The 16,203-nt window shown below is 35.0% G+C and overlaps 1 protein-coding gene across 3 annotated transcripts in view; it reads right to left on the bottom strand.

Annotated features, from left to right (window-relative positions):
* XRN1 (5'-3' exoribonuclease 1) overlaps positions 1-16,203 on the bottom strand; it is a 161,142-nt gene that overhangs the window by 73,095 nt on the left and 71,844 nt on the right. For all 3 annotated transcript variants that reach the window (XM_045851055.1, XM_045851056.1, XM_045851057.1), the window contains exons 21-25: positions 8,896-9,058; positions 7,600-7,713; positions 5,504-5,602; positions 2,867-2,982; positions 2,213-2,359 (exon numbers count right to left, since the gene is read on the bottom strand). In XM_045851055.1, coding sequence (XP_045707011.1) covers positions 2,213-2,359; positions 2,867-2,982; positions 5,504-5,602; positions 7,600-7,713; positions 8,896-9,058 — 639 coding nt within the window. The remainder of the gene's footprint in view (positions 1-2,212; positions 2,360-2,866; positions 2,983-5,503; positions 5,603-7,599; positions 7,714-8,895; positions 9,059-16,203) is intronic.

The following is a 16,203-nucleotide window of genomic DNA, read 5'->3' on the forward strand; positions in this document are numbered from 1 at the left end:
AGAATTATAAGAGAAACTGTTAAAAGTATCATTGGGTTGCGACATAAAGACTTTCCCAAAGACATGGAGCACACATGCGCTGAAGGGCAGTATTGGCCTTTCACCTGTCCCTTCTGGTTGGTGCTGGGATGGGGTAGTGGGTGGGCTGGCAGGGTTCCTGCACACGTAGTCAGAGAAGGGGCCAAGGAGCTGCTGGAGTCCCAGCCCGTCCTGGGTGCCAAACCAGAACGCCAATCTGCTGGTCCCTCAACACAAAGGCTCCAATAGTCATTTGGCTAGACCTGCTCCTGGGTGACTGCTGTGGTTGAAAAGCACTTCTAACAGGGTTAGAAGAGTGGGAACCAAGCAAATGGGGAGTTCCAGGTCCCGGGAATGGTTAAGGTAACAAACGGCTCCTGCCCTGACACTGCCAACATAAAATGATGTTGGTATTGGAAAGGTGAGTAAATAAGAATTCCAAATCCAATCAACATTATTTTTAGTACGTTCGTAATTGTGTAGAAATCTGCACTTTGTTAAACTGGGAACCAAAGAGTACCTATCTTTGGCTGCTTTATTGAGGATTTACTAACAATAACAACTGAGGACTTGGTAGGTTTCTGAAACAAGAAAAAGATTTTTTTTTTACGCATTCTCAGAAAGAAGACAAAAAAAGACCAGATTATACAGTGTGATAAAGACAATCTCTTAAATAAATGGTGTTGAGAACACTGGACAGATAAATAGAAAGAAAAGAAAGGAAAGAAAGGAAAGAGGAAAGAGAGGAAAGAGAGGAAAGAGAGAAAGAGAGAAAGAAAGAAAGAAGCCATACCATTTTTTACACCACGTAGAAAAATAAACTCGAGATGCATTAGAAAATAAAATTTAACACAGAATACCATAAAACTCCTAGTGGAAAACATAGATAGTAAAATCTTTCACATCACCCTCCATAATGGGTATTTTAGTACATCTCCCAAGGAAGGGAAACAAAAGAAAAAATAAACAAATGAGACATCAAACTAAAAAGTTTTTGCACAGAGGAAAAATATCAACAAAACAAAAAGACAACCTATTGAATGGAAGAAATTCGCCAAGATACATACAATTAGGGGGTTAATGCGCAAAATTTATGAAGAACTCACACATTTTAACACCAAAAACACCCAAACAATCCAATTTTTAATAGTACAGAGGGGCTGAAGAGATATTTCTCCAATGAGGACATATTAATGGTCAATAAACACATAAAAAGTTGTTCCACATCACTAATCATCACAGAAATGTGAATTAAAACCACAGTGAGTTATCACCTCACAACTGTCAGAATGGAGAAAAGGGAACTTTTGAGCACTGGTGGTATGATTATAAACTGGTGAAGCCACCATGGAAAACAGTATAGAGGTTCCTCAAAAAATAAACTATTATGTGACTTGGCAATCCCATTTCTGAGTATTTGAAGAAATCCAAAACACTAATTTGAAAAGGCACAGGCACCTCTATATTCAATGTAGCATTATTTTCCATAGCCAAGATATGAAAGCAAACTAAGTGTCCATTGACAGAAAATGGATAAAGAAGATGTGGTACATATACAGTGTGGAATATTCCTCAGCCATAAAAAAGCATGACATCTCACCATTTGCGACAGTATAGGTGGACCTAGAGGGTACTATGCTCAATGACATAAGTCACACAGAGAAAGACAAATACCACATGACTTCTCTTATATGTAGAATCTAAAACATAAATGAACGAAACAAATAAACTTATACATACACAGAACGTTTTGATGGTTGCTAGATGACATGGGTGTTTTGGGTATGGATAAAAAAAGGGAAGGTATGAAGAAATACAAGTTGGCAGTTATGAAAATAGCCTCAAGGATACAAAATGTAACATAGGGAATATAGTCAATCTAATTGTAAAAGTATGTATAGTGTCAGGTGGGTACTAGACTTTTTGGGATGATCACTTTGAAAGTTATATAAATGTCTAATCACTATGTTGTATATCTGAAACTAACATAGTATTGTATGTCAACTGTAATTAAAAAAAACTTTTTTTAATTAAAATAAATAAATCCCTGCCAATGCCAAAAATATTCATATGTAATACACGTCAAATTTTCCTGAAAGAAACATTTTTCCTCTAAAATTGCTATCAGTAAGGCAAAATTATTATTACATTCCTATGTTTCTGGATATCCAGTAGCATCTTGTTCAGCACTTACCTCTCTATGTACTCTGCAAGAAGCTGTTCTGCGGCAGATGAATACATCCATTCATTTCCAACTTTCTTTGTATATCCAGGTACCTCTTCATTTTTTTTGTTGAACTTGAGATTCAAACCCACATTTGCTTTATGGTCTCCATGAGGGCTAAATTTAAACCACATAAACACAAGTTTTAACATCTTGTGTAAAGAACAAAAAGTTTTGCTTTCAATTCTTAGAAAAACTCAGTTTTGATTGTCCTCTGTATTTTAATTACCACGGTTATTTCCAAGTAGCAGTAATTAAAAAAAAAGAGGAAAAGCTTCAAAATCCAAGTTAACAAAGCATTAAGAGTTAACATATATTATGTAATTAGACAGGAGAGTGAAATAAGAAAATGCAGGGAAATATATTATTGAGATTCACACACACCTTGATACCTTATTTCAAGGTTCAATTTGTTAGCTGCTAAAAATAACAATTGTCTTTTCAACCACTGATAACATGCGTCATTTAGATAACATATTACCATCAGAGGATTTTATGCATAATTTTTAAGGACAAGTCACAGCAATTAATGAGAGAAAATATATATGGAAATATTAACCATTTTATCTTTATCATTCAATTTTTTCTGCCACTTTTAAGTAAATTTCTTTAACATAAACTTACTTTCTCCTAGATCCTCTTCCAATAAAAATACTTCCTGTAAACCTTGAAACAAGGTATCCACTCACTCCAAGGCGACTGGCCAACACATATCCTGGGTTGTACTTTATAGAATATTTCTTTAAATATAAAAACAAAAAAGTCAATTACAGAAACACAAATCATTCAATGTTATTTCTTTATGTTTGAAGTTTGGAGGTATCCAAGACAAGATTAGTCATTGGATTGTGGCTATATAAAAATTCTCAAAAGTAAGTGATCACTTCCCTTTCTTTTTAAAGGATCTGTAGGCAGAATTTCTCTGCTCTTCCTCCTCCTTAAAGGATAGAATTTCCAAGGGCCGGAAAAAGGAAGAGGAAATATACAGTTTGTGAACCTGTCTCAAGAAATAAACTCTACTCTAAATACTAAGTGGCAAACACTGCAGCTAAGAATTATATTTTACAAAATTAACTTTTATATTCCTTAGGGCTTAGTAAAGTACCTGGGACAAAATGAGGCCCTGATAATTACTATAATCAATAAAACATAAGTATGTCATCAAAATAGCTGCTACTGAACAAAATTAACAGTATACTTCATAGATGGATATAAATAATACTTGTTTCTCCTAATATTTATGATCACATGAAAGTAACAAGTATGTGTAAGTTTATAATTAACACAGTCAATAAAATGTAATCTTAAGGAAAGAAACCATGCAGACTGTAAATTTTTTATAAAAAATCAGATCACATAATTTCTAACCAGGAAGCAAACTGAAAACCCAGCACTGAGTGTGGTGAGTGACCACACCCTTCTAACAGTGTACAGAGTGATGCACACTTATTTCACATGGGTTTCAGGTGCTCCACTTACACTAATGAATATATAAATAAATGTACTATGTTTACATGAGTTGTATATCTTACATAAACATTTTATATGAATATAAGGACATTTCATCACCAATATATATAAAACTTCAGAGATTGGTAAGGAATTAATTCTGACACCATTATTTTCTTAATAACCATGTCTACAATCACTTCGAAATGGACAAATATTTTTAGTGATCTGGAATATAAAGATACTCTTAAAATATATTAATAGGCTATTAAAGAATATGACACAGTTTCTCCATCAAGAACCTTATCAGATTTGGAAATAATACAGACAAATCAAGTATGCTTTCCAAAACAGAGAGTAAAAATTGAGGTAGGTATTCTCTATCACAGGTAGTACCACTTTTCTAATAATCATTAAGTTACAATAATCGGCACAGGCTACTAGAATTCAGTGTTTAGGTGCCAAGGGTGCCAACTGTCCTGCGAGATAAAGGACATAGTTGTCCAGCCCAAAATACCAATAGTACTCCTCTTGAGAAATACTAGGTTACAGTATAATCAAAATTAATTAAAACCATACAAATATCCTAGAACATGTAAAATAAACAGCCGAGAAACATTAGGGAAGAGAAGGAAGGCTTCAACAGAAGTTAAAGGTATGTAAAGAAAAAGTATCTTGAAGAAGGGCCCACATAGCAACATCATTGTACACTAGAAGTGAGCAGGCTCCTAGAAAAAAGCAGGCATGAAGGAATGAATCAAAGTTCTTCCAATGACATCTAGAACAGAACTCCAACTTCTTTATCTAACGGGCCACTCTCCTGGTTTCCTGACTGCTTTCTGGATTCTTCCTCCAAAAGAGGCCTGATGGTAAGATTTCAGGAACTTTTCTGCCTTCCCTGAAGTTTCCTCACAGGTATGCTGATGCCTAATGCCTTAAATTCATCCCACAGGATAAGCTTTAGATTTTACCATTAGAGAAAATAAAAGTACCAATAGCTGGCTGTTGTGAATTAATTTTAGTCAAGTTAATTATCCAATCAATAAGCAAAAATAACAGATACCAGCATCCTCCCCTTATTTTAACAGGGAAAAATAAAAGGAGGCCAGTAAACATCTTTGGAGAAATAGGTCCTGAGGAAGGATGCTGTGACCTTACATGAAATTTCCTAATTTCCTGAAGGGGCTGCTCGTCTTTAGCTGAGTAGACACATTTAATTTGTACAGGAAGGCTATGTGTCACTGTAACTAAAAATATAGGCTTTAATTATGAAACACTGAAAAAACCCAAGTTTATTCCCAGAGGGCATGCTAATCAATGTGCTGCTTAAAAGCTTTAACACAATAACCTATAATAACCATTAGAGATTAATAATGGGATTTCAGTAATTTCTCCCTCAAAGGTCTACATGAAGTTCCGAGCAAAGTTTACACTGATTTTTAAATAATTCTAGATGTAATTTTGAGAGCCTTTAATCAGTACTCAATAAAATATTTCCAACAAATTCAAAGAAGTTGGCAAAAATGTCCTTCTAATATATTTATTTTTAATTTTTTTAAGATTTTATTTAGTTTTAGAGGGGGGAATGGAGGAAGAAAGAGAGGGAGGAAAACATCAATGTGTGATTGCCTCCCACACACCCCCAACTGGGGACCTGGCCCTCAACCCAGGCATGTGCCCTGACTGGGATTCAAACCGGCCACCCTTTGGTTCACAGGCCAGCACTCAATCCACTGAGCCACACCAGCCAGGACCCCTCTGATACTTTTAAAGCTCAATTTGGAATTAAACAATATGGACTATAGTACTCACATGCTGGTTCTGTATTAAAGCATCAAGACTGGGTTCACATGGAATGCTGAAAACCACACGAATCCTACCTTCTGTAATCACGTCCCCTGAATCCTGAACCTTGCCGGGAAAAAAAATCACAGTATGTTTTAGTCTGTTTCACTACATTTTATTTACTTGGCTTTTCTACTTAATTGAACATTTTATTATTTCTGAGATACAATAAAAGAACAAAGTTGGATAGTGGAAATTCTCTTGGAATTTGTAAGTGAATGTGATTGAACTGAAAATTTGAGTCATTGTACCTTGTTAACCAGTCTTTTTAAAATTAACTTTTAATTTGCAAATAAAAGTTAACCAGTCTTTTTTTAAGTTAAATTTTAATTTGCAAATGATTTTAAACTACTAAAAAGTTGCAAAAACAGGTCAAAGAACACCTGAATAACACTTACCGAGATTAACCTACTTGTTAACATTTTCTTCTACTTGTGTTAACATTTATGCTCTGCCTGTGCATTTAAGTATAAGTAATTATTTTTCCGAACCTTTTGAGGGTACATTGCATGTATTGTGCTGCTTACCCCTAAGTATTTCAGTGTCTATTCCCTAAGAAGGATATTTTATTATATAATCACAGTATAATTATTAAGTACAAAATTTGCATTGATACTATAAACTACTGTCCACAGTCCTATTTTGTCAGGTGACCTAAAAATGTCCTTTGTAAAAAAAAACTCCTTTCTCCTCTACTACAGGATCCAGGTTATGATCAGATATTGCATTTAACTGTCATATCTCTTTAACTTCCTTCAATCTAGAATATATACAGAACTTTTCTCTCTCTTTCACAACACTGACATTTTGAAGAATGCAATTGATCCCTCCCTCTCCACCCTGCCTTTAAAAAAAAAGTTATTTTCAACTTCTCTGATGCTTCTTTGTGATTAGCTTAAGGTTATATAATACTCAGAGCTGGAATACTGCACAAGTGATGTGTACTTCTTAAAATATCACATCTGGAGATACATGATATACTGAATATTTTCATCTGTCCTCATCATAATACTAACTTTGATCACATAGCATCAAGATGTTGCTCAATTTCTTCACTGTACAATTATAATTATTTGTTGCCCTCAAAACTAATAAACGGTTTGTGGGAAAACACTTTCAAGGCTATGAAAATACCCCACTCCTGATCAAAAATTTCCTCTAGATTTAGTTTCCAATAATGATTATTGCCTAATTCAATCTATATCCTAATGGTTGTAAAACAATAGTTTCCACCCCCAGCATTATCCCCACATTTACCTTTGATATAATACTCTAAGCAAGAGCCCTTCCCTTCACTATTTACTTATTACCACTAAGTAATTATAAATTCCAATCTCCCCCTACCAATGATTTATAATTCATTACTGTACTTAATTACTTTGATACTCAATTTGTCCCAGACTTGACCAGTAGGAGCCCCTTAAACCTGGTCCCTGTCACTATGTGATGTGCTCCCATCATTCTTTGGAGCACTCCCTTACTTTCTGATACAACAAGAAGTTTCAGGCTCATCGTATACCTACCCTGCCCCGGCCCTGCTGCCCACCATTTCTCTGAGAAGTCCTGTTCTTTTTAGTAGGACATGGCATTACAAGTCAAGGTCTGGGTATTACATGTGTTCACTGCTACCAGAATGTCTTTACTTCTGATCCTTTTGTGCAAAAAGAGCTAGAAAATAGGTGTATGTACTGGCATACATGCCTATTTGCATGTACTTTTTTCCACATGAGAACTGGACTTCCCCAAAACATCAACACATTTACAAATTCATCAACCCAATAATACATCTAAAAGAACTACAGAATTGATTTACATATACCACCACAATATACCACTAAAGAGAGCAGGATTTGAATTATTTTTTCTCCCCACTGCCCAACACCAACCTGCTCAAGACTAAAAATATATATAGCCAAATACTATGTTCATTAGTTAGATGAATAATTCATTCTTATTTTCCCCCTTCAGTATTACCTTTTATTTTACACCTAAATGAAGAGAAGTTAAAGAACTGTATTAACTTCAAACTAGAAAAAAATTAATTAACAATAAAAGGAACTAACTTCTCCAGCACAGCCATAATAGGGGGTTCCCAGCATAAAGACCATACTTCTTGGGGGAAACAAGTCATCCAATGTTTTGATATTGGAGAAACGGGAATCAAAAGCTCGGATGTCCTATATAGAATGAAATATAAAAGTATATCATCACAATCATAACTTCTATAGATTGCATACCAAGTTTTTTCCTGTGGGATTACGGTTCTACTATCTATAAATGTCTAATTTAAAGACTGTCTACCTAACAACACTAGTAACTAAAATTTACTGACTGCTTATATACCAGATAACTTCTAGGTACATCACATTTCTAAATTCATTTAATCCATAAGACAACCCTCTGTGGCAGAGACTATTATTTGCCCCAGTTTATTTTTCTTTAAAATATTTTATTTATTTTTAGAGAGAGGAGAAGAGATTAACATTGATCAGTTGCCTCTTGCACATCCCCAACTGGGGATCTGGTCTTCAACCCAGACATGTGCCCTGGCTGGGAATTGAACCAGAGACCTTTTGGTTCAGAGGCCAGCACTTAAATCTACTGAGCCACACAAGTCAGGTCATATTAGTCCCACTTTACAGATGACAAAACTAAGGAACACAAATTTGGAGAATTTTGCCCATGATCATACAGCTTAGAAGTCTGTGCTCTTAATCACCACAGTGTTTCCCCAAAATTACAGTATCACTACATGCTTTAAAAAAATTTTGTCCCCATACCATATCTAAGATTACAAACACAACAGCCTTTTCCATATACTAATTTAGGTAAGGCAAACATTTTTTATTTTTGGAGAATAAAAATCTAAAAATGCAAAGGTATAAGTTAAGGCTGCAATTTTTCTTTTAGAGATTAAGTTAAGAAATAAATTAAAAAGACAAGTTCCAGACCTGGCTGGCGTAGCTCAGTGGATTGAGCATAGGCTGCGAACCAAAGCATCGCAGGCTCGATTCCCAGTCAGGGCACATGCCTGGGTTGCAGGCCATAGCCCTAGGTGCCAGCAACCGCACACTGATGTTTCTCTCTCTCTCTCTCTCTCTCTCTCTCTCCCTCCCTTCCCTCTCTAAAAATAAATAAATAAAATCTTTAAAAAAAAAAGACAAGTTCCTAACCACAAAGTTTCTTGAATATGTAATACTCCTTTTAAAACAAACAATATTTTGCAAATTATATTAAATAACAGTCTCCATTAAACATTGCTACCTTACTCTTCTATTCATAAACACATGTTAACTTGATTAGTCTTCACAGTGTGACAGCGAACACTAAGACAGAATTGAGACCTGATGTAGACTTACCTTAACAATAGCTTGATAAACAAAAGGAAGAACTTGTTTTGACCACTGTTTCTCTAGATGAACTTCACCATTTTGATTTATTTGATATTTACGACCTGTAAGTAATTGAGCATATACAACTGCAGATGTTTCATTTATTATTATTCCTTTTCTTCTCAGGTAGCTAAAGGAAAGAATAAAAAAAATACAGACATGTATGAGTGTGTGTATATTTTAGGATGATAATCATCATCCCAACCATCATCTCATATTTAAATGCTTAAATAAATGTTAAACAAACATGCTAACAGTTCTGAGTGCCTAACTTAAAACTTTTGCATTAATTTTTTTTTCTTACTCTGTGTATACCTCTCCCAATGTCTGTGAAATTACACGAAAACTCAGAGCTATAAGAAACTCCTGTGTTTTTTACCCCTAGGTAGGCTACACCATAAAGAGTGAAAACAAGTGTTGAAAAGAATATGGAGAAATTGTAACACATATATTGCTGGTGGGAAAGTAAAATGATGCAGAAACTGTGTAAAACAGTCTGGCAGTTCCTCAAAAAGTTAAACAGAGAATTGCATATAGTCCAGCAATTCCACTTCTGAGTATCTACCCAAAGAACTAGAAATAGATACTTAAATATTTATATATAAATGCTCACAGCAGCACTACTGACAATAGGAAAAATGTAGAAACAATCCAAATGTCCACCAACAGATGAATGGATAAACAACACGTGGTATATCCATACAATGGAATATTCAGCCATAAAAAGAAATGATTATTGATACACACTACAATGTGTATGAACTTCAAAAATATGCTAAGTGAAGCAAGCCAGACACTAGAAGTCACACATATGATTCCATTTATATGAGTCATCCAGAATAGATGAATCCAGACAGAGAAAGGTTGATGGGACATTCAGCAGGCCTTTTCAAGCTCAAGTAGAGATCAGCAAACTATAGCCCTGAGGCAAAACCAGACTGCCTCCTATTCCTGTAAATAAAATTTTACTGGAACGTAGCCATTTATTTACTGATATGGCTGCTTTTATGTTACAACAACAGAGCAGAATACTTGGGACAAACAGTGTGAAGGTCTACAAAGCCTAAAATATTTACTATCAGGTCTTTACAGTAACACTCTGCTGACCCCTGATCTAAAGATACAGTCATTCTTCATTTAAGGGATATTTTCTTATCTCCTTTCTATTTCTTCTCTCTAGAATTCCTATTAGACAGATATTATAAATTCTGACTATTTTCATCTCACAGTGATTTTTAGTATGTGCTGATGGAATCCCTCAGCTGGTCTTTTAGCCCACTGATTCAATTTTTAGTATGTCCTTATTACTATTCAGACCACCTACTAGGCTCTTTGTAACAACCATATTTTTTATTATGTGTTTATATATAAATACATGTATTATATAATATATACTATAAATGTTATATGTAGAATATTTTAAGTAACATTATATAGTATATATATTTTTTTTCATGGCAGCTTATACTTATATGGTTTTGTTCTTAATGGTAGGGTTGCTCTGAAATAAGCCACGTCATCTTAGCCAGAAACGGAAGTTTCCCAACAAACTTTTGAAGTATAGCATTCTAGCACCATTTTCTAAAAATTCAATGGAATTTTTTCTACCACTTTCCTTCAAAAGTTATTACATGAGTACTCTTGGTATCAAAGCTGACAAGGACATTATGAGAAAGGGAAATTATAGGCCAATCTCTCTCGGGAAAATAAATGCAACCATCCTCAACAAAATTTAACAAATTAAATCCCATTATACATAAAAAGGATAATATATCACAGCTAAATGGGATTTATTACAGGAATTCAGGGTTATATTAATATTTGAAATTCAATCCATGTAATTACCTAAATTACAGAAAAAAGGAAGGCATATAATCATTTTCACAGAGGCAGAAAAAATTTTTGACAAAATCAGTACCAAGTGACGATTAAAAACATTTAACCTACTAGGAATGAAAGCAAATTTCCATAATCTGATAAAGAATATTAAAAAATAAAAAACTCTACAGGAATCACCATATTTAGGGAATCATTTAAAGGTTCTTCCTGATATGAGGATGATACCAAAGATAAATAAGAAAAATTACAAATAAAAAAAAGGTAAACAATTCAATAAAAAAAGGGCAGAACTAAACAGGCATTTCACAAAAGAGCATATTCAAATGGACAACAAACATAAAAGGATGTTCAACTTCATTACTCATAAGGAAAACAGGAATTAAACTAAAATGAGATACCACTATATCAAAATGGCTAAAATGGAAAAGATAATAATACTAAGTATTGATGAGGGTGCAGAGAAACAGAAATTCCTATAAACTGCTAAGAATGTAAATTGATGTGCTAACTTTACAAAAATCTTTTTGGTGGTATTTACTGAAGCTGAGCTTAAGCATATCCCATGAAGCAGTAGTTCTACTCTTAGATATGTACCTAAAAGAAAGGCCTATATATGCATTCACCAAAAGCTCCCAATGAGAAACAACTCAAATACTCATCTACAACAAAGTGTATAAATAAATTGTGCTGTCTTCATAAAATGTAATATTATCATTAGCAACAATGAAAAAACTGTAATATTACAAATGAATATTAGAATCACAGTACTGAGCAAAAATCAGGTTCAAAAGGAGTACACTCTATGAATCAATCATGTAACATTCAAAAATTGGAAAACTAATCTCTTCAAAAAATCAAAATAGTTGTCATTGGGAAAGAGAAGTAGATAGTAATGGCTGGACAGCTGTGGTATTAAGGCAATTTTTCCTTGGTTCTGTTTCTTGCCTTGTATTCTGTTTATACATGTGAAAATTTATCAAGTAATAATATACTTATGATTTATACATATTTTTTCTCTTTATATATACTAAAGAAAAACTTTCTATTTAGACTTTCTATTTCTATTTCTATAAAAAATAGTTTAGGACAATACTTTTAAGCTCCCAAGTGATCAGGAGATTTTTTTCTACTTACTCTTTCTTTACTTTATACTTTTATAGCTTTGGGGTCATTGCTGTATTCTTTCAGTAGTTTTAAAATTTCTTGCATTTACTTACTAGCCTACATGAAGAGTTTATTTTTTATATGGGGTGCAGAATCTAATCTATAATTATTAAATCAACTGATTATATTGCTTATATTCTGTATCTGCATATTTGTTTTTGCTTTTTAACCCTCACTAAAGGATATGTTTATTGATTTTAGAGAGGATGGAGGGGGTGAGAGGAGGAGACAGAAAAAGAGAGAGAATGATCGATGTGAGAGAGAAACATCTACCAGCTGCCTGCCATATGCACCCCAACTAGAGCTCGAACCAGCAACCTAGGTACGAGAGGGGACCCAAAAGAACCTGGATTTTATTTATAAATATTGTGTATTTATTCTTACATGTGTAAACTTCAGTCACCTTCAAAGGACTCTCTATTTGATGTAATACACCTACCGAGCTGTTTTTCCATTGCTCAAAACACTTTATGAACTTACCAATTTTGATGCCTTTTAGTGCTTGAGCCATTTTGTTTCACCTCTTCCACATCAGCAAAACATTTCTGTTTGAGGAATTTTTTCATCCAGAGAAATAAAAAATGTTTGGGTGAAACTGGGTGAACAGGGAGGGTGGGCACAAGGGTCATGGCAGTTTTGGTCAAAAACTGCTGAACACTCAGCACAATGTGAGCAGGTGTGCTCGTAAAGCACCCATCACAAAACCGCCAAATGCATTGAAAGAGCCTTCAAAAATAATTCCCTGAAGCCGAATGCAGCCTCTTACAACAACACAGGCTAGTACACTGATACAGATGGGTTCTTAGAACACTAATTCGGACAGCGAAGCCTGTACTACAAGGGAACTGCCCTCCAGAAGATATTTCGTTTTTTTCAGGTCCCCACTGACTGGGGGACTGAACCTGCAACTTTTTGGTATACGGGACAATGCTTCAACTAACTGAGCCACCTGACCAGGGTATACATATTTGTTTTTTGATTACTAAATCTGTCAGGAACAGAAATGTCAGTCTCCCAAATTATGGTGTTCCTTAATTTGCTTCAGTTTTTCCTGCAGATTTTAAGACACCATTGATTGTAAGATACTATATTATTAATTTATGTACCACTGAGCAAAAAAGAGTCCACCAATTAAACTGTAACACTGTAAAACACAGTTTAAGTTCAAAGATGACAAAAAGTGAAAATATACATTTCAGAATCCACCAGATAAGATATTTGTTATTCAGTGTATAAAGATTTACATTATTCTGGGTACATTGTGAAATAAACTTTCTGTAGTTACCTTTTCCCCTGTTTACTCTTTTATCCTTCCGTTTTGTCTAATTTTTAACTTTGCAACTTCTGCTTTCTTTCTACCTACATTTCCCAAATATATTTAATAATGTGTTCTTTAATGAGACTGTGCAGAAACAAATATGTATTTTTAAATAGTTGGAATATAAATATAAAACTGTACTTTCTGAAGACAATAGATGATGGTGGATTACTACACTTTAGACCTTACTAATTTTGGTGTTAGGTGTACTTCCTATAGCTGGCCTACATTTGGGTAATGATGCTGGTGATATTGAAGTGCTTCTGTATGTTAATTTAGGAGTTATAATCACTTAGATTTAAATTTAATGACACAAGTCTTAGTTTGGTCATATTTCTATCATCTTATTTTATTTATCATTTTAAGCATCCTAAACTATGTTTTATTTTACTGTTCTATCTTCTTTCTTTTAAAATGATTTTTTTATTTTTCAATTACAGTTGACATATATTATTAGTTTCAGCTGTACAACATACTGATTAGACATGTATATAACTTACAAAGTGATCAGCCCAATAAATCTAGTATCCATCTGACATCCACCATACAGTTATTACAATATTACTGACTATATTCCCTGTGTTCCACTTTATATCCCCATGACTATTTTGTAACTACCAATTTGTACTTTTCAATCCCTTTCCCTTTTTCACCCAACATTCTTCTCATCTGGCAGCCATCAGAATGGCCTCTGTATCTGTGAGTTTGTTTCTTGTTGTTAATTTATTTTATTTTTTTTAGGTTCCACAAATAAAAGAAGCATATGGCCTTTGTCTTTCTCTATCTGACTTATTTCCTCAGCACAATACCCTAGGTCAATTCTCATTGTTGCAGATAGCAAGACTTCATTCTTCTTGAGAGCTGAGTGATACTCCATTGAATATATGTACCACTTCTTTATCCATTCGTCTACCAATAGACACTTGGGTTACTCCCCCACTCAGCTATTGTAAATAATGGTGCAATAAACATAGGGGTGGATATATCTTTTCAAATTAGTGTTTTGAGTTTCTTCAGATAAATACCCAGAAGTGGAATTGCTGGGTTCTTTGTCTCATGCTATATAGCCTTTGTTGTAAAGTCTATTTTGTCTGGGATAAGTATTATTACCCCAGCTTTGTTTATTGCCTTTTTCACACAGTCTTCTTCCATTCCTTTACTTTCAGTCTGTGTGTGTCTATCTGAAGTTGAGTCTCTTGTAGACAGCACAAATAAAGGTCTTGTTTTCTTATCCATCCAGCTACCCTACCCTATCCTTTGATGGTAGCATTTTAATCCTTTGCATTTCAAGTAAATGTTGACAGTATGTAGTTACTGCCATTTTACTACTTATATTTTTATCTTTTTTCACTTTCTTTTTTAAAAAGTCTCTAACATTTCATATAATAATGGTTTGTTGATGATGAACTCCTTTAACTTGACCTTACCTGGGAAGCACTTTATCTGCCCTTCCATTCTAAATGACAGTTTTGCTGGGGAAAATAGTATTGGTTGTAGGTCCTTGCTTTTCATCACTTTGAATTACTCCCTTGTGCTTAGCTCACTGCTCTTTCTTGCTGCCTTTAAGATTGTCTCTTTAATCTTTGGCATTTTAATCATGATTTACTTTGGTGTGGACCTCTTTGGGTTCATGCTGTTTGGGACTCTGTGCCTTCTGGCATGTAAATCTATTTCCTTCACCAGGTTAAGTAAGTTTTCAATAATTATTCCTTCAAAAAGATTTTCAATTCCTTGTTCTCTCTCTTCATCTTACAATATACCATGATGTGAATGTTGGTATACTAGAATTTGTCCCAGAGGTCCCTTAAACTATCTTTGTTTTTTTTGGATTCTGTTTTCTTTTCATTGTTCTGACTAGGTGTGTTCTGTCAGCTTATCTGACAAATGTTGACTTAATCCTCTTCTTCATCTAGTCCACTCTTGATTCCTTCTAGTGTATTCCTCATTTGATATTACATTCTTCATTTCTAACTTGTTATGTTTTCTATATCCACTTTCATGTTTCCTATCTCTTTGTTGAAGTTCTGACTGAGATCATTGAGCATCCTTTTAACCAGTGTTTTTGAACTGTGCATCTAGTAGACTGCTTGTCTCCATTATGTTTAGTTTGTTTCTGTCGTTTTGTGCTTTCATTTGGGACATATTTCTTTGTCTCCAAGTTTTGGCAGCCTCCCTGTGTTTGTTTCTGTGTATTAGGTAGAGCTTTTATGTCTCCTGGTCTCAGAAGAGTGGCCTTCTATAGTAGATGGGTGTCCAGTGGAATGCAGTCTCACTCCCTTGATCACCTGAGCCAGGTGCTCCAGGTATGTGCTTTGTGTGGGTTGTCCCTCCTGTTGTCGTTGAGTCTTGATTACTGTTGGCATGTCAGTGGGAGGTACTGACCCTCAGGCCCATTGGTTGTGAGGGACTGCTATGACTTCAGTGGAGGAGTTAGCCACCAGGTATGTTGGTTCTGGGGCCTCTTGGTAGGTGCAGACCAAGGTTAGCCACTGCCTGAGCCCTGACCAAGGTCTCCTGGTATTAGCTACAATGTGATCTGCAGATCACTGCCATTTGCAGTAGGCTTGGAGGTGACTGGAAGAGGCTAGCTGATAACTTAGGACAGCTGCTACTAGTGCCAGGCTTGGACCTGCTTAGCAAGAGGTATGGGGCATGCCAAAGCCCGCTAATGCTTATTTGGGGTTTATGAATCCTTGTGACATTTTAGGAAAGTCTGAAGCATAAGTCAAGACAGGGCATTTATATGGAAAAACCATTAGAAGCAGCTTGGGTGGGCCTGCAAGTTGAGTGGGACAGGGTCTAAGGGAATCACCAGAGCAGGATGAGCAGTATGAGGCAGGTTGATGGAGACTCAGATGCAAAGCCTGCCTGAGCTGCAGGGGAAGGGCTCAGGAAAGGTACAGTGGCTTCTGCCAGCAATTCTGTTTGGGAAAAGCTATCTCTCTAGCCCTCAC

The sequence above is a fragment of the Phyllostomus hastatus genome, unplaced genomic scaffold (genome assembly GCF_019186645.2).
Source record: "Phyllostomus hastatus isolate PE091 unplaced genomic scaffold, TTU_PhHast_1.1 phas_contig_86, whole genome shotgun sequence".
Taxonomy (NCBI): Eukaryota; Metazoa; Chordata; class Mammalia; order Chiroptera; family Phyllostomidae; genus Phyllostomus; species Phyllostomus hastatus.